This window comes from Girardinichthys multiradiatus, chromosome 8, assembly GCF_021462225.1.
Source record: "Girardinichthys multiradiatus isolate DD_20200921_A chromosome 8, DD_fGirMul_XY1, whole genome shotgun sequence".
Taxonomy (NCBI): domain Eukaryota; kingdom Metazoa; phylum Chordata; class Actinopteri; order Cyprinodontiformes; family Goodeidae; genus Girardinichthys; species Girardinichthys multiradiatus.
In genome coordinates, this window is record NC_061801.1 from 10,136,068 (window position 1) to 10,159,164 (window position 23,097).

Genomic DNA, 23,097 nt, shown 5'->3' on the forward strand with positions numbered 1-23,097 from the left:
TCTTTTAATCACTTTACAAAAAATGAAAAAAGTTAGCTTTTTTCTTTACAAACTCATTTATCTTAATCATTCCTGTGAATCAAACTAATATTTACTTATATAATCACTGTCTGGGAACTGCTTCACATTCCAGCCCAGGATGATCTGACATTCCACAATTTCTGCATTTCTTGGTTTTGCCTCAGAAACAGCGTTTTTTTACGTCACCTCACAAGTTGAGTCGGATCAAGGCCCAGAGACATGCTTATTACCTGCATGTCATGACTGTTGGTTTTTCTATTACCCCACTACACCATACTAGGGAATTTCTACCAAAAACAGTGATTAATGTGGTTCATGATATTGCAAAACTAAATAAATGAGACAGTTCAGAAAAACTAGAGGATAAGCTATTTTATTTCACTTTCAAAACAGGGCAGAAGAGATGCCACATCACGGTACATTTACAGGTCGATCCCAAAGCGTTAGTATGAACAGGTACATCCAGTTTGAACAAAACACAGAAAACTAAAATTATACAAAGACATGTTTGCTTTTAGACAAAGGAGCCTAAGCCTGGCATTTTTTAATGAGCAGCAAGGCCAAGAGAATTCTCAATCGTGTTTTTCAGCAGGAACGTCTGAATTCAAAAGCTGAAGAATAAACGGCCGATGAAGCTCTAAAAACCTTTGAGAAGGTAGCAGAACCAATGAAAAGGAAACGGAACTAATGCATTACAAAGAAACTTAAGAAAGGTGGTGGTTAGAGTCTGTAATTTGAAAATGATCTATAACTCTGCCTTCATGTTACAGAGATCGATATTCTTCCATATGAAGAAGGTTGCTACTGGGAGAAAAACTGCAGAACAACGTTTTCAAAACTATTCAAACGGTTTTGGTACTGCAGGTGTCAGACCTTCGTGTAACAAATCCCAGAAATACTGTGACACAGACACCTTAACGCTAGAACTTGGAATATGCATCAATCTGTGAAAAATAAAAAAACCTCAGTGGGCTCATTTGTTCAGTAAAAACACGACCAAATTACAGTTGGATGACGAGACGAAGCCAAGAGGCACTTCGCTAACAGCAACATTTACCTCACCTGAATCTACATGTCCCTTTAACACTAAGGCATCTGAGCTCAAGTCAAAGCTTTGCAAACCGTCAGCAGAAATCTTCATGAAAACTATTTCCAATTAATGCAACATTCAAAGTACAGGCAGTGCCATGAAGAGCAAAAGCAGAACGAAACAGTATTCACACGTAAATGTACAGACATCTTGATAATCTCGTTCCTCCTTCAAGCACCGGCATGCTGGTGGTTTCATCAGAGAAACTGAAGCTTCTATCATAGGGCTTGTGTGTAACGGACAGCCCTCTGGAGGTTACACGCAGGAGATGGAAATCATCTCAAATCATTTCAGTTGCTTTACTGCAAAGGGAGGGCAGCCTTGAAGAAAGCTCAACGGAAAAATATGAAACTATCCACACAAAAATAGTTACTTATTTCGGTCTAAAAGCTCAAATTTTCTGTAATTATTTTTTTTACAAACTTCTTTCAGACTGTCCATTCATTTAAATATATCTGTCCTAAAAAAATGGAGGAAAAACCTGTAAAGGTAGCGGCTGCAGAGACCCTTACCCCTTTAACCCCTGATGGAGGGTAATATATGTTGACATATAATGATTTCATGTTTCAATAATTATGTATTTTTTAGTCCACTTGAAAATATTCTTTTCCATGAACATCCTTTTTAAAGCTCTCAGGGACTGGTGGTGTTCTTCTGAGGTGTAGAACGATGTGGAGAAGTAACCCAAACCTCCCAAAAACATGAAAGATGCCCTTCTGGAACGTAAATGCTGATATTTGGGTATTTTACTGCTCTTTTTAACATCTAACCATGTGTGACTTGGTTTTACATGAACACCGCCTACTTTTTTAGCAACAAGCGGGCAGAAAAACGAAAAAAGAATCTGTTTTATTGGAGGGATGTTGTTTTGCAGATGAGAGTGCCCCTCAAAACCTTCTGGTGCAGTTCTGGCCTTATGTGTCAATCCTAAAAAGATGGAGAACGTTGATGTCTTTATTCTGCAACATTATTAAGAAATAAAATAAAAAACATTTCTGACAGAGGAAAAAAAAAACCTGTCTTACCTGAGAGTCTCAGAATAAAATGGGCTTGCTAGCAGTTTTTTCTTGCACATAGGAGGTGAAGCGCTTCAGGAACTTGGGGTACTCCCTCTTAGCGATGGCCCTGAGCACGGAAGCAGGAGCCCAGCCCCCTGGATTCACTGCACACGGACAAAACAGCTAATATCATATGACAAGCTCAAAATGATCAGAAGGATTTTAAGAGGAACAAAAAACGTCCCCTTCATGGGTTGGGCCTTAATTACAATAAATAAATAGATAAAGGTGTCAATATACACTAATAAACGATTACATGTAAGATTCACAAACCAAAAAACTGGAATAGATCTTATTTCTAAGCATAGAAACCAATCATTTACATTATAGATTAGTTAGTGGAGTTCACTGGGGTTAATGAATAAGTTCTTGACCAGTGGCAGCATGGGATCATGGGATAATTACAGTTAATATGTTGTTATTTTCTTTAAAGCTAATATAGTTTCTGTTAAGTTTAATTAAAAATTGTAACTTTACATGTTTAAGACATGAGTTGCCACATACAATTTGAACTGACACATTACAGTAACCATTTTTTGTTTTTTTTCACTGCAATGTGGCACTGGCCATAGATTTATACAGAAAGCAACTAATCTACACCCCTTTTTTTATAAAAAATCGACCATAGCCAGAGCTGCAGATGACAGACTGCGAACACACACCATTGGCAACGTAGGTGATTTTACACAAGATGTTGTCCCTGCTGATCTCTTTGTCTCCCTCTGGTGGACTGACCAGGGTCTGACAGATCATGGCGATGTTGATCTTGGCACGAACACATCTGCTGCTTGGCTGTGCAAAGGAAGAAACCAGAAGGTTACGGGAAGAAGTCGGTGGTTTGACGTCTGAAACTCAAGAGATGATTCGAGTTCTCACCTGAGCGTCATCGTGATCCACAGAGAAGTTACAGACCAGCCAGGTGTCGGGGTCGTTCTCATTGTTGGCCAAAATCTTCCTCATGGCAGAAAGGTACAGCACATCCCTCTGAGATGCAGGCCACACCCGCTGCAACACAGATCACTTCATGATGCTTCAGATATACAACAGCAGTGGCGACCATGGCTGTTCAGTTTGGGACCTGCAGTTCACTACAGTCAGAATTTTAGCCTCTGGCTCTTACTTTGTGTGCTTGGTAGATTATTGCTGCGTTGTCTGAAAGTCTCTCCACAACATTGAAGTTTTCAATAGTAGCTGAAAAAAGAAGAAAATAATGTTTTTCATACCATTTCAGGAGCCGATTGCCTGAACATTAGAGTTCACAAAACCTACTTTCCCAGTCGTTGCGGTACACCGTGTCCCAAAAGTAGTGGCAGACTTCATGACCCGTGACCCCCTTCACTGAGTGGGTGGCCTTCAAAGGGTCCAATACAATCCCATTTTCCTCCACCTCTCTCCTATAAACCTGTTTACACATTGCACGACAGTAGGGGAAACTGTTTTAATTCTTCTATTCCACTGTGATCAAGGCCTGAAGAAAATCACAAAGATTAGGTTTTCTGAAATAACATTACAGTTTCCGATGTGGGTTTACCTTCATCTCCCCCTCTTCTACAACCAGCTGCCAATTGGCATCTCCACCAACATCCTGCAGCGAGTAGGTCATGTGATTCTGCACCATCTCCTCCACCTACAACACAAGGCAAGTGACAGGAAGAGAGAATTAATTACTCATGAAGTAACCAGAGTTGCAGGTACCACAATGGGGGTGGGTGGGCGTTTTGGGATGGGGGAGTCAACATGTGCTAAACAACAGAAACAACAACCGATACTCATTGAAACATGAGAGCAGACCCCCTTTTTTGGCAAGGAGACTGAACAGCAATATTTAGGTTTCGTCACAGATTCTCAGTTGAACCATCTTCCCTCTCTCTGTAGGAGAAAAGTCTCCCCACAGCATAACGCCGCCACTACCACTTTTCACAGTGGCGATGAGGTGCGGTTATCAGATTTCCGTTTTCATATTTTTCTTTTAAAGACCTTGCATCATGAAAACATGGTATTTAGTCTAAATAGGTGAAACACAGGAGAATGACCAACTAAGACTTGGCAAGTGGTTCCTTGTGTGTCAAATCAAAAATAATGCAACGTAGAAGATGGGAACTGATTGAGAAAATGTGGGAAACGGGAGGAGAAATAGAGGAGAGGCATGGTAAGTGATTAAAGTAGTTTGTAAGGTTACAAGAAGAGAAGAATCCTACAACCTTAACAGAGAATCTGTGTGTGCCAGCGGTGGAGTAGATGTCTCCAGGGGGAGGAGGGCTGGATCGCTCTATCCTCGTCTTCTCTGCCTGAGACTACACCCAAACAAGCATGGGAACTTCAGTTGTAATCATGATACAAACATGAACAGAAGACTTTAATTACAGCCCAAGAGATAAAAGAAAATGTAGCATCGCTGTTTTTTTTGTTTTGTTTTGTCTGACCTGTTCTTCGATTTTATCCTGTCTGTCGAGAGCAGCTTCCACCGCATCAAAGAATTCATCCTCGTTGATTAGACTGTTGGGACCTTCCTACAACGGAGACAAGTAAGTATTAACTCATACACGATCAATCATGTCTACTGCATAATAGAGAAATATTACAAGAATTGTACCTCATAATCTGGACCTCCAAAATGAGACTTTTTCTTCAAGTCATTAAGGGCTGATTTGTAGCTTTCCTCTATTCTTCGTCTCTTTTCCATTTCCTACACATACACAGAAATTACTCTACAGCTGCAGTAAAAGGAGCCTGGAAAGCCATTTAATCAAATGTGGGCTTTTAGACTTTACAGCCATCTGGATACTACAGACCTTGTCCAGTCTCTTCTGCCAGCTTTCCTCTCTTTTTACCATCAGGTCAATACAGTGAGACAGAGTGGCCAAGATCCCAGCTGTGGTGGCCTTGAATGTGATGGCCTCTCCTTTAAAGTCTATTCCATTGATTCCTTTTGGATTCAAGAACTGGAACACTGAACAAAGAGCAGAGAAATAACAGTAAGCGTCACGGTCGACGAAAACAAAATCTGTAGTATAAACATTACGTGTGGTTGATTTTTGACATAAGTACCTCAAACAATCCTTTCCTGCAATCAGCAGCAATTAGAACAATTTTAAACCATGCAGGAGTTTTTAAATAATATTCTGTTGAAAGGTCATAAACAGGTCATGTGTTACCTGCAATAAATGGCTTCCTTGGTGTAATGGTACTACATAAATACTTTAGTAAATATTCAAAACATTTGACCCCCAGAGGCAAAAGCTAAAGAGAGGTGCCGAGACCGAAGAGCAGAGTTCTACCGTCTCCCTGTGTGAAACACGATCATGTAAAGCATTTTCGGTCAGATTGTCTGATATAAGTTATATAAAAAGTTAACGGCTTAATTAAACGCTATTTTATTGATTTTTCATTGTTTCCTTTTTTTTTTTTTTTAAACAGACAGGTACTCCGACCAGAATTTGTTGAGATGTTCTATTCCTAGTATGTGTTTCACACAGGAAGATTATTTGTGGCACACAGCCTCCAACCTCCGCTGCTGTGTATGTGGTCACTATATTTTTAGTAAATAACTGACAAAAGGAAACATGATGATGGTTAAATGTATGTCAAGTAATATTTACACAAACAGTTAGGACATTTTTGAGGCTGCAGCTGTTTTAGAATGGTAGAAGTCTACTTTGGTGTTGCCTCTAATTTAGCTAGCTGCTCGCTTCAGGCTCCAGGACCCAATAATCTGGATTTATACTAAATGAAGATTCCAAGAACTACAGCTAAGATTTTAATCTTTCAAGAGACCATTACTCCCAAAATATCAAACTCCCTATTTAAGGAGGAATGAGGAAATCTAAAGGAGACACCATGCTAACAGGTCCTCGAAAAACATTTTTCCACATCTAAAACTTAAACTTAAAAAGTTTTATCACTATTAGAATTGCTGACTTTGCCACTAATTTTCCAGCTAAAGAACATCTACTGAGGTGGCTACACAGAGGCTGGCCAGTGAACTCTGAGGGGGGTTTTCTTAGACTCATTGGCTTACAGATTGCCTTCATTGTTGAAAAGAGGGGGAAAAAAACCCCAACATTTTTGTCCTTTCTTCTAGCAGTTAATAAAGCACTCTGTTACAGTCGCATGTTAGATGCCAACATTTTCCAACAACCCTGATGAGTCGTCGTTTTGAGATTAAATCAGCAGAACTGCAAGCCACACTGACCAGGAAATATGTACACAATGATGCATAGTAACAGATATTCAATTGAGAAAGTAGCGACAAAGTAAACAACAAGCTGGAAAATGTTTAAACAGAATTTGCTTGAATTTGAGGCTTGAGTAAATTTACTGCATTTGTTTTGCCTATGTTGTGAGTAGCTGAGCTTGACCCCTCCGTGAGTAGTCCTCTGATTCTCCAAACAGAGGTTGCTATGACTGCAGTCGGCAGCAGGTAAGCTGTAGGGGGCTTCAAACATCCCTATTAAATTAAACTATTCCTTTACATATTAAAAATACAATCATTTTTAACTGATTTGTGTTTTTTTCTGTCGTACTTAAAACATAACCACCACATAAAACAGTCACTTAAAGAAGAAGTGGGAATTACTCACATTTTTCTTTGCTACCATTATTGTGTAGAAACTCTCCATCTGTGCGGGTGTTAGGAAAGTCGTCTTCATCGTCCTCCACAACTGAAACGAGAAAGAAGGATTCAGTGGGGAGGTACGATCACCAGACAGGTAATTGCCACACGGAAGTCTTTTCTTGTAAGAGTCTCCTTTAGGTCAGGGTTTCTAGACAGGGTCACGCCTAGTGCCCCCAAGTCACAACCTACATTACAGCACATAGATCAGCAGGCTGACAGATCTCTGCTGCCCTGGACAACATGACAATAGTCTGGTTTCATCCTCTGAATGCAGAGAGAGTTGAAGAGGAAGACAGGGAGGGAGGCCAGGAGAACAAAAGCAGGGTTTCATTCATTGTGGTCGACCAAGTGGAGACTGCCATGAACAAACGTTGAGCCAGCCAAGATGGAGAAACAGTGAGGGGGCTTACAGAATCACTGCTGTCACAAAACACATTCCTTAAGATTTCCTGCATGTTTGTTTCTTGTAAATAAAATTTACCTTTACAATTTTAACATTGTTTCACTGTGAAGTAACGAGAACTTTTAACCTGGACCTCTTGGTTTATTTCAAACCAACTTGTGCCAATCTGTTCTCTCCACACACTTTTCCATGTAAACAGTAGTTGCCTAATTAAAGTCTAGCTAACAAATACTTAGATTATTGAGTAATTTACTGGTCAGCAGTCAGGGTGTATTTACACCAGGAAAGTTCTTTGGTGGTCCCCTTGTTTGGTCTGAACCAAAAGCAGACTGTATTTCTTTTGTTTGGTGCGGTCCGCTTTCCCATTGTACTTTTTGCAAGTGAACGATAACTTGTGAACAAAGCCAGGCAGGTGACGATTATTGCTCCCATTGGACAAAAAATGACGGGGGCGGAGCAGAGCACAGACATGAAATGGAGGAAAATCACAGGAAAAGTCCTGCATGCAGCCCCTCTGTTCTGCATATTTGTATTACAGCTGCGATATTATTGTGAGGGTCAAGAGCAGCTCATTCAACCCCGTCGGGGGACGCGTGCTGCAAGTCGAAGCAGATGCTGTGACCTGCACCGCGCTAAAACACGCAGGGAACAGTGTTGCTAAGATACAGAGTGCGGTTCAGGTAAGATTTCAGTATAATGTTCCCCTGTAAGGTGGCTTGTTAAGTCCAAAGAGACGTACGTTTTCTGTAGCTGAGTCAGATTGAGGCTGGTTTGTATTAACAACAGAAGCGAACCGTACCAGAGTTCATTTGGAATCAAAAGTAAAACTTTGACTGAAACAATATATTACAGTCATGGCATATGAATTTAGAAATATAAATGTAGGAGTACATTATTAGAGCAAATCTAACTAATAAAACTCACAGACTGTAATTTCCTGACCTTATATTTCACAAGTGAAGTTATTATGCTTTGAATTGCGGTTTACTGGAGGAAGGTATTTCACTGTCTCCCTTTTAGGGCACTGCAAGTTACTAGGACCATATAAAGTCCACGTTCAGATTTTTTTGCTCCTTAGTGGTTCTTACTTTTATCTCTCTGCAGCTCATCCTTGGACACGTCGGCACAGCTGTCAAAGTACTTCTGAAGCGTGTCCACCTGCCTGCACAAGATGTCTCGGAAGGTCTCCATCTCAGCCAGCTTCTCTCGTAGACTATGACCCTTCAGAAAGAAAAAGAAAAAACCCGTCAAAACAAGCCAGACAGCTTTTGTTCATTTTTTCATAGCCCACCATACAGCTTTTTTAGTTTGAATGGTGAAACAAACAGACTAACGTCTTTTTGGAAATATTTGATTTTTTGATTTGCCGGTCACAGGTTAGGGCTGATAAAGTGGAAAAAAAAATCTTCCGATTCCGGTCCATAGCTGCTCTCATGCATCCCTCGTGTTGTTGGCGTGCAAAACGTAAGCAGTTACACACCTTAGAAGAGTAAATATCAATTTGAAAATCACTCACCTTGAAGGACGACGTGGAGGTGGCAGAGTAGCCACTAGTGGCTGACGTGAGCGAAAGCATAGAGCCATGCCTTCGCAAACTGGACTCAGAGCCATATCCGGAATCAGCCTGAGGACCAAAACCCACAGGTTTGAAACACTGACGTAAAGTCATTTCATTACTAGTGTTAAAACTTTATCTTCCTGATTTGGAACATAAACAAATCAAACTTTTAACACTACTAGGGTTTCAGACTATATCATTTAAATGCACATTTGTATATAAATATATGTAGAAGCATTATATATGAGGCTGAAAGACAGTGAGAGGTTGAATTTAAGTAATCTCTGCTGAACCTATTTAGCATCTTCAGCATTGCAAGACACACAAAATAAAAAACCCAAAGGTATCAGATTTAAGTCATGTGTTACTGCACTGCAGACTTTATTTCTGTGTAAAATATACTATTAATATTACCATAATGTCTGCTACATTTCTCGCATAATTTACAGCTCCAACAATTGTATACAGTAAGAATAATACAGTATTATATACTAGCTAGGTATTTTTATGTCACCAGGACAAAAATGCTAACCCCATTTTGATGTCTCATTAACGGCAGACAGGATACAGTGATATCAGCACCAACACATGACAGAATCACTGATCACAGCTTTCCTGTGAAGCCCTGCAGTTCCCCTTTCCTCCTATTTAACAGCCTGGCTTCAACGTCAACGGCTCTCTGACAGAGAGGAAATGATTGGCTACACTGAGAAGAAACACAGACAAGACTATTAAAGAGACACTTACAATCTCTGCCACTAGGGGGCATGACCTGAAAACGAACATCACTGGGATTAAGAAGAGAGAGAAGTAACTATTGGTCAATGACCGAAAGTAGCTCAGTCTGTCAGTCAGTCCTGCTTGTCCTTTAACCAACAAACTGTTACCCCAGTGACTGATTGCCTGTTTGCATAGAGAATACTGTATCTATTACACAACAGGATAAAATAGAAAATTAATAGAATAGTAATGCATGACTAAAAGTAATAATCATCACATGCTGACTTAACTGTGGAAAGCTCCAACTCTGCAGCAACACGTGCAAACATGCATATGCTGTTCAGATGCGTCAAAGCAAATTATGAGAGTCTTACAGGAGCAATGGGCAAAAATCCAGGCTGTGATAACAACCACACTCTTCATAATGAGAAACTTTAAGGGTTAAGACATGCCAGAAAACAGTTGTAAAAAGTGTCTTAAAACAGGTTTCTCATACAAATAGGAAATCTAGAGGATCAATAAGTTTTTGCATTAATGTGTCACACCACATATGACATGCACAATTAAATGCTGATTATCCTCAGTCTCTATGGAAGCAAGTGTTGTCTCCTGTTTAGATATAGCAGCTCTTTAGAATGTTTGTTGTGTTAGCTGTAGTGTTTTGGGTCTCCATGGCGACCCTGGCTGGTGTGACTAATGCTGGCTGTAAAGGGCAATGGGGCCCTCTAGGAAGAAGAGATTTCAGCAGTGACTCATAATGGGTGGAATGAATGTGCACAAGATTCTCCGCTGCTGTTGAGTCACCGATGCTTGGATCAGTGAGGACGGGGGAGGATGGAGAGGGATTTCCTCAAAACAAGGACCATATGTGAGCAGCGTGTGTTAGTGATCACCTTCACTGTCTCTGTCAGAAACACTATGGCACCTATTTCGCAATTTGTGACAGCAGAGCTATACATTTCAATGCAGTTTTTTTTATAAGAATTTCTTTAAAAAATCTGAAAAGTGAGCCGTCCTTTGTTGGACATTCATCCATCATCCAAAAAGGGAAAGAATACTGGAAATCTCCAAAGACATACCCATCCATCCACGTAGGCAGACAGGCCAAGCAGTTGAGACCAAAGTTGTTGTTTTTTTTATGTGTGCCTGGAAACTAATACTGCACATCACCCTGAACATCACATCCTCACCGCCTGAGCAAGAAGAGCATGAATCACACAAATGGCAGATCTAGGAGAGCTGCAGAGATCCAAGGCTCAGGTGGGAGAATTTGGTAATAGGACAGCTATTGGTCTTGCACTCCACTAATTTGGTCTTTATAAAATGTGTCCAATTTGCAGTTTGATACAAGCCAAGTAGAGATAAACGTGTAGAAAAACGTGTTCTGGTCATTGAACATCACCCTGAACACACCAATAATCACACCTTACGATGGCAGCATCATGCTGTGGGAGATCTTTTCTTCAACAAGAACAAGGAAGCTGGCTAGAGTTGGTGGAAAGATGGATGGAGCTAAATACAGGGAAGAGAACCTGACAGAGGCTACAAAAGACCTTAGAATATTTTCTCCAGGCAGAGCTATAATGAAAGGGTTTAGATAAATTCATATTCGTGTGTTAGAATGGCTCTGTTAAAAAGACCTAAATTGTCTATTATGTAAAGAGGAAAGGGCAAGTTCTGGCTAACATGTGCAAAGCTGGTAGAGATATACCGCGAAAGACTTGCAGCTGCAGTATTGACTGTAATTTCTTTCCACATCTGTAGCTTTTTTTGGAAAAAAAAATAAAATCAAATGTGCAAAAGTCAGCCCACAAGACCCATGGTCTAGTCGCTCTCTTCTATTACACTTAGCCGATCCATAATAGGGACTAGAACCTAGTACATTTTGTCAACTGCCCTAAAAAAACATGATGGCACCTCCTTCCACTCTCCCTTCCTCACCCGACTTTCATCCTACACAATAACAATGCAGAACATTCATGTCAAAACTCATGCTGGTTTGGGTTTCAGTCCAGTCCAACTGGACCAAAGTCATAACACTAGAATTAAACTCTTCAAACATAATACATGCATAAGCATTTGGTTTGTTCTAAATATTTGATCAATCACATGTTCTTGCTGTAACAGCATACAGAGCTAAAGACATTGTGACAGAGCTCCTCCACTCCTACAGGCTTATCAACAAACGCACCAGTGGTGGAGGGATGATTATTGCTCCCTGGATTCCTCCCTTCTGTCTCCTCCCTTCTCTGATACTCTGACAGAAACACACACACACACACACACATACAGTGAACACAACACACACATTTACAAATCTAACCATGTATGAGATGATGCTGATTAGTTCTGAATGTGAGGGGGATCTGGTTTCTTTTAAGACCAGCATGGTTACTGTGTGCACGACGTACCCTGTGCAGCTCAATGAACTCGATCCACTTGTTTCTGTGCTCTGGGTCTTGTGCTCGCAGGTACCACACGCTGTCGTTTACGCTTATGTCCAGCCGACACTCGTCAAACTCATGCGGCTAAAGGAAGCACACACCAAAAACAAACACAAGACAAAGAATGGGTTAGTTGCCGTGTCTCATTTAGTCAAATGAGGCCTGATTAGAATGATACATGTCATTACTGTATTGAGCGATTTATACAACTGTAATGCAGAACCGAAATGCTCTAAAGGCGTTCTGAAGGTAAGGTATGTGTGTGAACACCAAAGTCTGCTGCAATCTTCCTGCAGACATTTCTCACCCACCCCTGTTATGAGCTGTACAGTAAACCAGTGGGCGAGACAGGGTGGCAAATGCTCTGCAGCACCGTGCGGTGTGTGAGTGCTGCCGAGGCTTACTGCTTCATGCTGCTAACCTGTGTTTTGTTCGTGTTTCACCATTGCAGATATGTTCAGATACACAGGGCTTTTTTTTTTTTTTATCACTTGATGCATGACCTCGTTGGCTTCAGTCGGAAAAATGTCACGGCAGTTGAGTGTCCAAAGTTTTTTTCAAAGTCCAAAACCTAATGACCTAAGCCTCTGCAGCAATCCCACTTGAGACATTCGATTACGCACAAGCGGCTGTGCAATTCAGGTCCATGTGGACCAGGAGGAAGTTGTGAGACTGTGTTCAGGCCACAGCAGGTGATCTGTTCATATTTTAAGTGCAGTTGTTTAATTTGATTGTTTATATGGAGTAACTGTGACCACAGTCAGTGTTTTTTGTCACTGAGGAGAAGACGTTACATGCATTTATCTGGTTGATGTGAATTTAGCTAGTTCAGACTGAATATTAATTAACATTATTGAAAATGAATGCTATTGAAAGTTTAATTGTTATTTTAAAATTTACTTTGACCGTGTCAGTCAAAATAACAAACAATAAGCCTAGCACAACCCCTGGGATTCAATGTCTTTTATTAAAATTTTATGTGACAGATTGGTAAATGGCCTGCACTTCTATAGCGCTTTATCAAGTCCAAGGACCCCAAAGCGCTTTACACTACAATCAGTCATCCACCCATTCACACACTGACAGTGGTAAGGTACATTGTAGACATAGCTGCCCTGGGGCAGATTGACAGAAGTTAGGCTGCCATACAATTGGCGCCACTGAGCCCTCTGACCACCATCAGCAGGCAAAGCGAGTAAAGTTACTTGCCCAAGGACACAACGACCAAGAAGGATGGAGTTAGGGTTCGAACTGGCAACCCACCAGTTCCAGGACAAACCCCCTTACCACCGTCACCCCGTATTTGTGAGATAACTGTGGCAAAAAAATTCTACAAATCGTTGATTCAAAGGAGCTGAATAAAAATCCTTGCCACATTTTTCAGATTTTTGTTTGTAAAACAAAAAAAACTTCAATAAAAAGGATTGTGGTAGTAAACTGACAAATGCAGAAAGGTTCAATATGGAATACGTTTACTGTATGTCGAATTGATAGCTGCATGAATGCTGGGGAGAAGAACAGCTCACATTACTCCAGGTCTCTGCATTGGCTACCTGCATATTTTAGAATGGATTTTAGAGTGTCTTTAAAATATTTAATGGTCTTAATCCCTCTTATTTATGAGAATTGCTTTTGTTGTATAAGCCATCCAGATTCCTTGGGTCTTCTGGTTAAACCAAAAGTAAGAATGAAAACCCACAGTGACATTGTTTTATTTTTTCGGCTCTCACCTGTGGATCAGCCACCCTTACAGGCAGAAGGCCGTAGAGACCATTGATGTTTTTAAAAGAAAACTTCAAACTGTTTTTAGTTTAGCTGACTACTCGTTTTCGACCTTTATTGCTTCTTTAACCTTATATTAGGCTAATTATGTTTCTTTTTAAGTTTTAGCTTGATCCATATTAGGTTTTATCATTCTATATTTTTTTATTTATTGAATATTAAAATATTTCAAGATATCATATTTTATTTATTTTGGTTTGATTCCATTTCATTTAAACACTCCAGTCAGGATTTTATGTTATTTTCATGTTTATGTAATATTGGTGTCGCACCAACATAATTTCAACACAATGCCGTTTCCTTGGTCCTTTAAACCAACGCCGCTAACTCCTTTTCTCTACATTTTGTTCTTCTGTTTTTCTCTCTTCCCATGCTTGTCCTCATTCATTTTAACATTGTATGTTTTTTACTGCCTCCTGTTTTTATCTTTTGCCCTTGTGTTCTATAAATAATGACTGACTGAATGATTGACTGATTTACTGGTGGATTGATAAACACAGCAAAGAGCCTCATTAGTTTTTTATGTTTTTCAGAGACATAGGAATTTCCAAGCTGCACTTTACTGCATCAGACGCTACCTTCTGTGTGCTGCACACTAACCTTCCCAAACACCCTTGCAACTACCTTCCACCATCATGGTTTGAGATGGATCTCCGGCAGGTTACATCGTAGCAGCTTATGCAAAACAACAACTCTTGTTTTAGACTCCTGGGTTAGGGATAGGACTAAGGTGTGAATTGAGTTTAGGTTAAGGTGAGGGTTAGGTGAGTAATGGTAATGGTTAGGGTTATGCCATAGAAATTAATGAAAATTAATGGACGTCACTGAAAAGTCATCATAGAGATAGTGTGTGTGCGTGTGTGTGTGTGTGTGTGAGAGTGAGCTCAGAGACAGTAGAAAGGTTGGCAGAGCATTTATCTAGTCAGCTTTCACAAAGAAAACAAACCAAAAAAAAAAAAAAAAAAAACAACAAAAAAACCCTGGGATGTTTGAAAGGACATCTCTACAGTTATCTGCAAGGTTAAATTGCTCTCAAGGTCAGATCACAGCAACAGAACAGGCTGATATATGGAAGAGACCCTGGCATGTTTAAGCAGAGTCAAAGACACAGAGACAGAGGAAATGAGAACTGTAACATACTGAATGAACACACTCAACACAACAACTGCTGACTAAGAAAAAATGAGAAAATACTTGGGAAAAAAAACAGGCCTTTAAACACAATTTGAATCTATGCGTTAGGAATCCTTTCCAGAACAAATGAAAAGACGGACAGAGACTAAAACACTGCTAGTAGTTAATCTAATTTCCCTTTGGGTTCAATAAAGCATGTTTGAATTGAATCGTTTCGCCTCATTTTACCGAGAATGTCCCTACAATGAACAGCAGTAGTGTTTGTTTAATCACTGCTGTAAAAAGCTTCACCTCTTGGCAAATCAACAGAATACTGATCAGGAAAACATCGAAATTATACTTCTGCTTCCTCGACAACATTTCACACTAAACACTGAGATACTAAACTTTGTGAGACCAGCAACAAAAAACAAGTTCATTTAATCTGCACCAAATTCAATAAGCAGTCTGTTGTTTTGTGTTGCTCATTGTCCAGAGCTTTCCCGATGACTTACTGCTGCAACACTTTAGTGCATCAGCAAAGCAATAAATGGCCCAATTTAGTGTTTTTAAAAAGATTTCATGGCCGCACAGTGACTTGGCTAAGTCGCCTGACATCTGGACAACGGGATGACCAGAACGTTCAACATGAGACTGAACGCTGGAAGGGTCAGATAGTTGTTTAACTAGCAGCAGGTCAACAGTCCTTACATGGAGAGACACAAAGAGGAAGCGTGATCGAGAGGAAGGAAACAGAGGTGATGATTCCACAATGCTGCACCCAAACGAAACTGTCGCAGCTCATAACTGCTGATAACTGAGCTGATAACAAGTAAAAAAAGAAATACTGACTGGTTTTGACAGAGTATACGTTGGATATGCACACTGGTGTCACATCTATGTTTCCATATTGGAGATGAATCATTTGGTTGCTAGGTATATGTGATAACATTTGTGTTCCTGGATCACCTTGGAACGACAGAGTGATTTCTTTACACACTGTAAAGCATAGCTGGTAAACAAAAAGAGACTTGTAAAAGTATTCATACCCATTGAACTTTTGAACTCATTTTTTTACTCCATTTAATCATGTGGCAACCACAGACAGTTATGAAATTTATTGGGATTTTATTGGTGAGATCAACTCAAACATACTGCATAATCATGAACCAGGAGGGAAAGGACACATGGTTTGTGAAAAAATGAAAAATAAATAATATCTGAAAAGTGCGGCAAACATACTCTTTTTCGCCCTCACACATCAAGAAATATATTGCCCATTCCTTTCAGCAAGTAGCTCAAGGTCAATTGAGTTGGATGGAGAAAGTCTGTACATAAATGTTCAGACTTACCTCCGCAAACTTTGACTGGGCCATTCTAATCCAAGAACATACTTTGATCTAAACCATTCCATTGCAGCTCTGGTTGGATGTTTAGGGCTGTTGTCCTGCTGAAAAGTGAACGTGCTCCTGAGTCTCAGGTCATTCACAGCCTCTAACAGATTTTCTTCCAGCTTTGCCCAGTATCCTTCTCCCTATCAGCTCTATAAGCCTCCCTCTCCCTGCTTAAGAAAAGCCTCTGACTTAGTCTTACACTTCTGCCATGCACAGCATTTTAAATTTAGGCCAAAAAGTTCCCTTAGAGCAGAGCACCTTCTTTCACATGTTTGCTGTGTTCCCTAAATGGCAAACATTAAATGGGACTTTGTTTTAACAGATTCCAGATAGAAATACATGCCACACGTTTCACATTTATATTTGTAAAACGTTTGGAACCAATCTATTTTTTTATTTTTACACTTGACAACACTTGTATAGACAACATTGCGTTGATCTTTCACATAAAATCCCAGTCGAATACAACTCAGGTTTTTGGTAGTAATGTGACAAAAAGAGGTATGAATACTTTGCAAGGCACTGTAAGTGCACAGCAAGTGAAATCTATCACTGACATAAAAACATAAAGGAAAATAAAACCTTGCAATACCACAAAAGGTCACATGACATGGTGAGATCAAGATAAAACCCAAATAAAAGGCTTACTATGTCAACCTGTGTTGTATGAGTTTAAAGCAACAAAACAACGAAGGGTTACACAGAGAAAGCTTAAATACCTGCTGCTCAATGCCTTAAAACCCTGACCTGTGCAGGAGAAGTGGTTTTTCAGAAACAACACAATTCGTCTGATTTAACTGTAAAACTGCAACATGCTCGTGAGTAAAAAGGAAACATTAATTGAGGAACAAATATAAAGCAGGAAGTGGCCCATTACGATGCCTTTTCAGACGTGTTTTACAATGTTACTACGCGGTTCGCCCTCAAAACTGTGTATTAAAAAAAAATAAAATGTATGAGCATCAGGGAAGGCAAATTAACAAGATGATCGGCTGCTACAGAGTCTGCAACCATGGAGCAGACCTGAATCAAATGAGAAGGAAACCTCAACAAATACTGTTTATGCCACTAAATGGACCCATTTTGTGCTGTCCTTCTTTAGCCCATATCTAATTAGTGGCAACAGAGTTTGATACTAGGCCCTACGTTTTCAGACCCTGGGGTCTTTGAGAGGAGAGGGTCAGGTTCGACTATTAGGTGGCAGCTTTTTAATGAGACCTTCAGTCGTTCTCGGGTCTTTAGTACAGGAAGCAACATGATGCAAAAAATATAATGGTAACGTTGAGACAGCTTGAGACAGTCTCTGTTCTGTTCAGATGTAAACTTCCTACTCGGCTTCAAAAGAATCCCCTCCTGTCCTCTCCCTTCCAACCTCTCCTGAAGAGGTGTACGTGTCTGCAGTCACAAACTCCCCAAATTATGAAAGAGGACAACAAACAATATTACACAACGAGTGGCTAAAATGGTTAAGGAACTCAAATGTACTTAGATAAAAAAAATACTGTTTTCCTAAGTTTTATAATTGTTTTCATGTTGAAGAGATTAAGACCAATACAACTCCTTGAAAGTATTCTCTGATATTGAAAGTGCAAAACCTTGATGTGTTTTATACGATTTTAATGTGATAGATCAACATAAAACACCACATAATAGATACTTGGTTTTCACAGTTTTTTTAAGAAATAAAATAAATCTAAGAAATGTGCTGTATCCAGCCCATCTGCATCAATATTCACTGAAATTAGCTGCAAGTCTTCTGGGGTGTATCTCTAACAGCACAGACATTTCTGTCCGTTTTCCTTAGCAAAAAAACTCAGCCTCAGCCAGATTAAATGAAGAGCATCTGTGAACAGTAAGTCTTGCCTCAGATTCTCAATTGAATTTAGGTTTGGATATTAAATGAGCCATTTTAACACCTGTGCATATCTAAACCACTTCACTGAAAGCTCTGGCTGTAGGTTGAGGGTCATTTGCTGTGTTCCATTAACCTTGGAAGTCGGAGTTTACGTCATCTCCAAGTTGCAGCGTTCCAGTTTCCTGCTTGCTTTGCTCGTATTGCAAGCAACTGTAACAGCAGTCTTACAAAAATAACACTGTTCGACGTATTTGGTGCAGCTAAACAGCGTTGAAACATCTCGTCTTATAAATCTTGAGGAGTGTTACGTATACGACTGACTACATTTACATAAATAATAAAGAGCCGCTAAAAACAAAGTGAGAACGTTTTACTACTACTGATGCGAGTAGAAGCCATCTTCAATGCGGAAGTCCGGTATGATCGTCTTGCCCCGACTTTCAGGGGCGTTCCAGTTAAAATGTCCTACTCTAAGGTCGGAAATTCCGACTTCCGAGTACAAATAAAGCGCACCAACGGTCCTGTAAAAAGTGAACATCCCCTCCTGCTCTGACCAGCTTCTCTTTCTCGTTCGTTCGTTCGTCGTCTTCCGCTTATCCATGACCGGGTCGCGGGGGCAGCAGACTCAGCAGAGACGCCCAGACGTCCCTCTCTCCAGACACCTCCTCCAGCTCCTCCAGGGGGAGCCCAAGGCGTTCCCAGGCCAGCCGAGAGACATAGTCCCTCCAGCGTGTCCTGGGCCGTCCCCTGGGCCTCCTCCCGGTGGGACGTGCCTGGAACACCTCCCGAGGAAGGCGTCCAGGAGGCATCCAGTATAGATGCCCGAGCCACCTCAACTGGCTCCTCTCAATGTGGAGGAGCAGCGGCTCTACTCCGAGCTCCTCCCGGATGGCCGGATGGCAAGCTTCTCTTTCTCTGCTGAAATAAAGTATCCCCACAGCATGATGCTGCCACCACTATGGGTCACAGTGGGGATTGTGGGTCCTTGGTGATGTGATGGTGATTTGTTTCCTCCTAATCCTGCTTTAAACTTCTCCACAACTCCATACCTGACCTGTCCACTGTTTTCCTTGGTGTTTATGATATTTGTTCACTCATGAACCTCTGAGGCCTTCACAGAACAGCTGGATTTATACTGAAATTAAATTACACACAGGTGGACTCCATTTACTAAATATGTAACTTCTGCAGGCAGCAGAGTGGAGTGGAGCCAGCCATAGTGGAGCCCATGGAAAAGTGGCATTACTTGCACTGGATTTTATTTAAGGGTATCTGATTAAAGGTGGTAAATACAAAGGCATCCCACCCTTTTCAGATTTGTTCTGCTACTTTGTGTTGGTTTATCACACAAAACCCCCAATAAAATACATCAACGTTTGTGGCTGTAATGTGTCAAAATGTGAAAAAGTTAACAAGGTATGAATACTTTTGCAAGGTACTGTATGAAGTCCAGATAATTCAAAGCTAGGAATATCTTTTTGCAGACTTCACAACCTTAAAATGGGATCATTATAGCACAACAGGAGGGAGCAATGAGTCACCAAGAGGTCAAAGAGAAGGACGGGCTAAGGGAAGGCTACATCAGTAAGGAGGAATGGCCATGTGAGAGCAATCCCCATACATACACATTCAGACTACGGTTTGTTTTTCCTGACCCTTCTCTTAACCCGTACTATCAGGGAAGTCATGTGCTATGAGGAACAATCACATTTCCTGGCAGAAGACACGCTGCACATTTCCTCAGAGCCTTTCACCAGTCGATCTGACTTTCATTTGATCTCTTCTAATAGTCTGTTTAACCATTTTAGATATGTTTTATGGTTTATAAAGAAAGGCGGACTTTCACATTCTGCCTTGAAAAAGTAAAAACAATCCAGGCCAAATCAGCTACAGATGGATCCAGTCTGTGTTACTCACCAATTCCAGAGAGCGGAGAAATTACAAGTAGCCATTAACTGACAAGGGAGCTAAAAACGGCAGCGGTGGCTGTCAGGCTTCGTAGGTGCGGATCCAAACCCACTTTTGTTTTTGAACAGACTAGAAATTTTGCAATCAGACAAACTCTGACCAAAAAAACGGCCTAACCCAAGTGAATTTTTGGATCTTTTTCAAAACCTGTGAAAAACATCATATGAAGGAGGAGTGGATTTCTACCAACATGCGTTAGGGTTCTGATCGGTTTATTCTAATTCTGGGTTGTAATACAGCATTAGAAGTCATTATTTTGAAGAAATGCCTCCAAACATTACACAATAAAGGAACCGACACGATGTTTCACAGTTCTAGAGTACCAGCTGTAGTCTGGGAGGGATCTCATATTAAAACTTAGAGCACTGACTAACTTACGCCCTACATAACTCACTAACTCACATGTGAACCCCATCTTGTCTGGAAACTTGCTGACCTCATTAAAAAAATCTATGTCTCCTGTTTCTGCGATAGAAAACAATCTGAAAAAGTAAAAAAAACAAAAATATTTATATTTCCCTCGCTAATCTAGAACCAAGTAAAACATTTTTTAGCTCTTTCAAATGACCATTATCTTCAAAACGACTACCATTATCAGGCTAAACATTTAGGCTTTTCTGTTGCCGACTGATGCCAAGTGGAGCGAGAAGTCAGGACCACAGAGCACCGCATGGGGGTTAATATTTACATATGCCGGGAATGGATCAAGCTGAACAAATACAGCCAATCGCAAAACCTGCTTTTCAGCGCCTGGAAACAGTAACTCATTCATTCCCTTGTTACAGTTTAGAAAAAAAGACACATTCTGGGCTTCTGTCGGCACAGGAACACAGAACCAGAAATGCCCAGCACCCAGAAGTAAACACCATTGACTAGTTTAGGGTACATTTTTGGAAGCTTAGAAATGTGGGACAGAATCCACGACAGGATAAGCTTGTGGGGCTTAGCCTCAATCTCCACATCACTCTAACAGTCTGTTGCTACATTTAAAGCTGTATCCTATGCGGGATCACAGCACACTGAGTACCATGGCAGTTTCCAATGTGTGTGTTACCACATGCAAACCTGTTGCTCTGAACAGTCACCTGACATGCTGCTTGCCTCAGGCAGAACCTGGGACATAATCAAGATTTCGATGATGGTTGTGATTCATTATATTCTGCAGCTCTGTTAGCATCACAGCTTCAAACAACCGTGACTGAAATCAAATCATCGTTCTCCCTGACCTGTCTGCTGTGTTCCTTGGTCTTCATGATGCTGTTTGTTCATCAATGTTCTCTGACAAACCTCTGAGGTCTTCACAAAAGCGCTGGATTCATACTGAATTTGCTTCTCCTTCACTTTGTGTTGGTCCTGTAAAATCCCATAAAACACCTTGAAGTTTGAGATTGTAACATGACAAAACAAACAAATGCAAGGCTATTAAATTTGAACTTCACATGAAATTTTGGGGGAATGGAGTGAGCAGCCACTGAAACTAATTCAAATTCAAAAATACTTTATTAATCCCAAAGAGAAATTAAATGTTGTTGGAGCTCATATTATGTAGGTTGCTTCAAAGAGCTGCTGTAGATGCTGATGGCTGTGGGCAGGAAGGATCTCCTGCAGCAGTCTGTCTTACAGCAGATCTCAAGAAGCCTCTTTAAGTCCCTGGCTCTGATGCTGCTTCCCCAGCAGATGATGGTAGAAGAGATCACACTCTCCACAACAGACTTTTAGAAGATATGCAGCATCTTGCTGCAAACACCAAAGGACCTAAGCTTCCTCAAGAAGTACAGTCTGCTCTGTCCCTTCTTGTAGATGGCTTCACAGTTGCATCTCCACTCTAGTCTGTTGTCCAGGTGAACACCGAGGTATTTATACTCCTCCACCACCTCCACTTCTTCTCCCATGATGGAAATAGTGTTTAACCTATTCCTGTTTTTCTTAAAATCTACAATCATCTCCTTTGTTTTATTCACGTTCAAGATGAGATGATTGTTTCCACACCATGCCACAAAGCGGTCCACCACCTTCCTGTACTCAGCTTCTTGTCCATCTCTGATCCACCCCACGACTGCAGAATCATCCAAGTATTTCTGCAGATGACAGGAGTCTGTCTTGTACTTGAAGTCTGAGGTGTACAGAGTGAAAAGGAATGGTGAGAGTACAGTCCCCTGTGGTGCTCCTGTGCTGCTGACTACCTGGTTAGACTCACAACCCTTCAGTCTCACAAACTGTGGTCTGTTTGTCAGGTAGTCTTTGATCCAGGAGATTATTGAGGCCTCCACTTGAGTCTTCTGGAGTTTCTGACAAAGCAAATCAGGTTGGATTGTATTAAATGCACTCGAGAAATCAGAGAACATGATCCTCACAGTGCTACTGGCTTTGTCCAGATGACAGTGGGTTTGTTGAAGCAGGTTATTTAGTTTATTATATATAGTTTATATTAGTTTATTGTTTGCTATTCGGGTGGGCCAACAGGAGTCTCTCTAGGACCTTCATGGTGTGGCATGTCAGGGCAACAGGTCTATAGTAATTGAGGACTGATGGGTGAGTTTTCTTTGGTACTGGAACAAGACAGGAGGTCTTCCACATCAAAATGACTTACAATAAATAATAATACATTAATGACTAACACTAACTGTTACAGTCTTGAAAACCACATGTAATCCATGTAGAAGAGCAGACAACTGGCTCTTGTTGTGAAATTGGAAAGCCTAACACATTTGGATGGTTAGATTATATATTTGTATGGATAAACGGCAAAGTAAGCAATCCCATACCAGCTGTTTTGGTCTACAATGTGGGGTTACACTCTTAAGAAGCAGACATCAGGTTACAGGGAAGTAATGATGAGTGCAATCCCATATGTCACACTGTGGTCATGAAGACTGAATTAATCAACATTCATGCATGAATTCAGTTTAAAACGAAACCTGTTCTGGAACAGCAGAGATGCAATAGAATGCAAAAGCCATTCATATGGCCCAAAAAACACAAAAACAACACATAAACAATAAGGATGATAGTGTTTACTAAGGGGTGCACCAATTGCATTTTTCTTGCCGATCACCGATCTTTAAAAAGCCTGACC

At 40.6% G+C, this 23,097-nt stretch overlaps 1 protein-coding gene across 3 annotated transcripts in view; it reads right to left on the reverse strand.

The window, feature by feature from the left end:
- Positions 1-378: 378 nt before the first annotated feature.
- Positions 379-23,097, reverse strand: part of LOC124872273 (ceramide transfer protein-like) — a 28,196-nt gene continuing 5,477 nt past the window's right edge. Inside the window, exons 3-18 of one of the 3 annotated variants that reach the window (XM_047372054.1) lie at positions 11,877-11,993; positions 11,657-11,722; positions 8,704-8,811; positions 8,276-8,408; positions 6,750-6,830; positions 4,962-5,119; positions 4,763-4,855; positions 4,593-4,679; positions 4,371-4,463; positions 3,701-3,796; positions 3,439-3,571; positions 3,290-3,360; positions 3,046-3,174; positions 2,832-2,961; positions 2,137-2,273; positions 379-2,038 (exon numbers count right to left, since the gene is read on the reverse strand). In XM_047372054.1, the coding sequence (XP_047228010.1) occupies positions 2,146-2,273; positions 2,832-2,961; positions 3,046-3,174; positions 3,290-3,360; positions 3,439-3,571; positions 3,701-3,796; positions 4,371-4,463; positions 4,593-4,679; positions 4,763-4,855; positions 4,962-5,119; positions 6,750-6,830; positions 8,276-8,408; positions 8,704-8,811; positions 11,657-11,722; positions 11,877-11,993 (1,623 nt within the window). In that variant the 3' untranslated portion in view covers positions 379-2,038; positions 2,137-2,145. Of the gene's footprint in view, positions 2,039-2,136; positions 2,274-2,831; positions 2,962-3,045; positions 3,175-3,289; positions 3,361-3,438; positions 3,572-3,700; positions 3,797-4,370; positions 4,464-4,592; positions 4,680-4,762; positions 4,856-4,961; positions 5,120-6,749; positions 6,831-8,275; positions 8,409-8,703; positions 8,812-9,277; positions 11,566-11,656; positions 11,723-11,876; positions 11,994-23,097 lie in introns of those variants that run through there. The other 2 variants (XM_047372055.1, XM_047372056.1) reach the window with 2 other exon arrangements.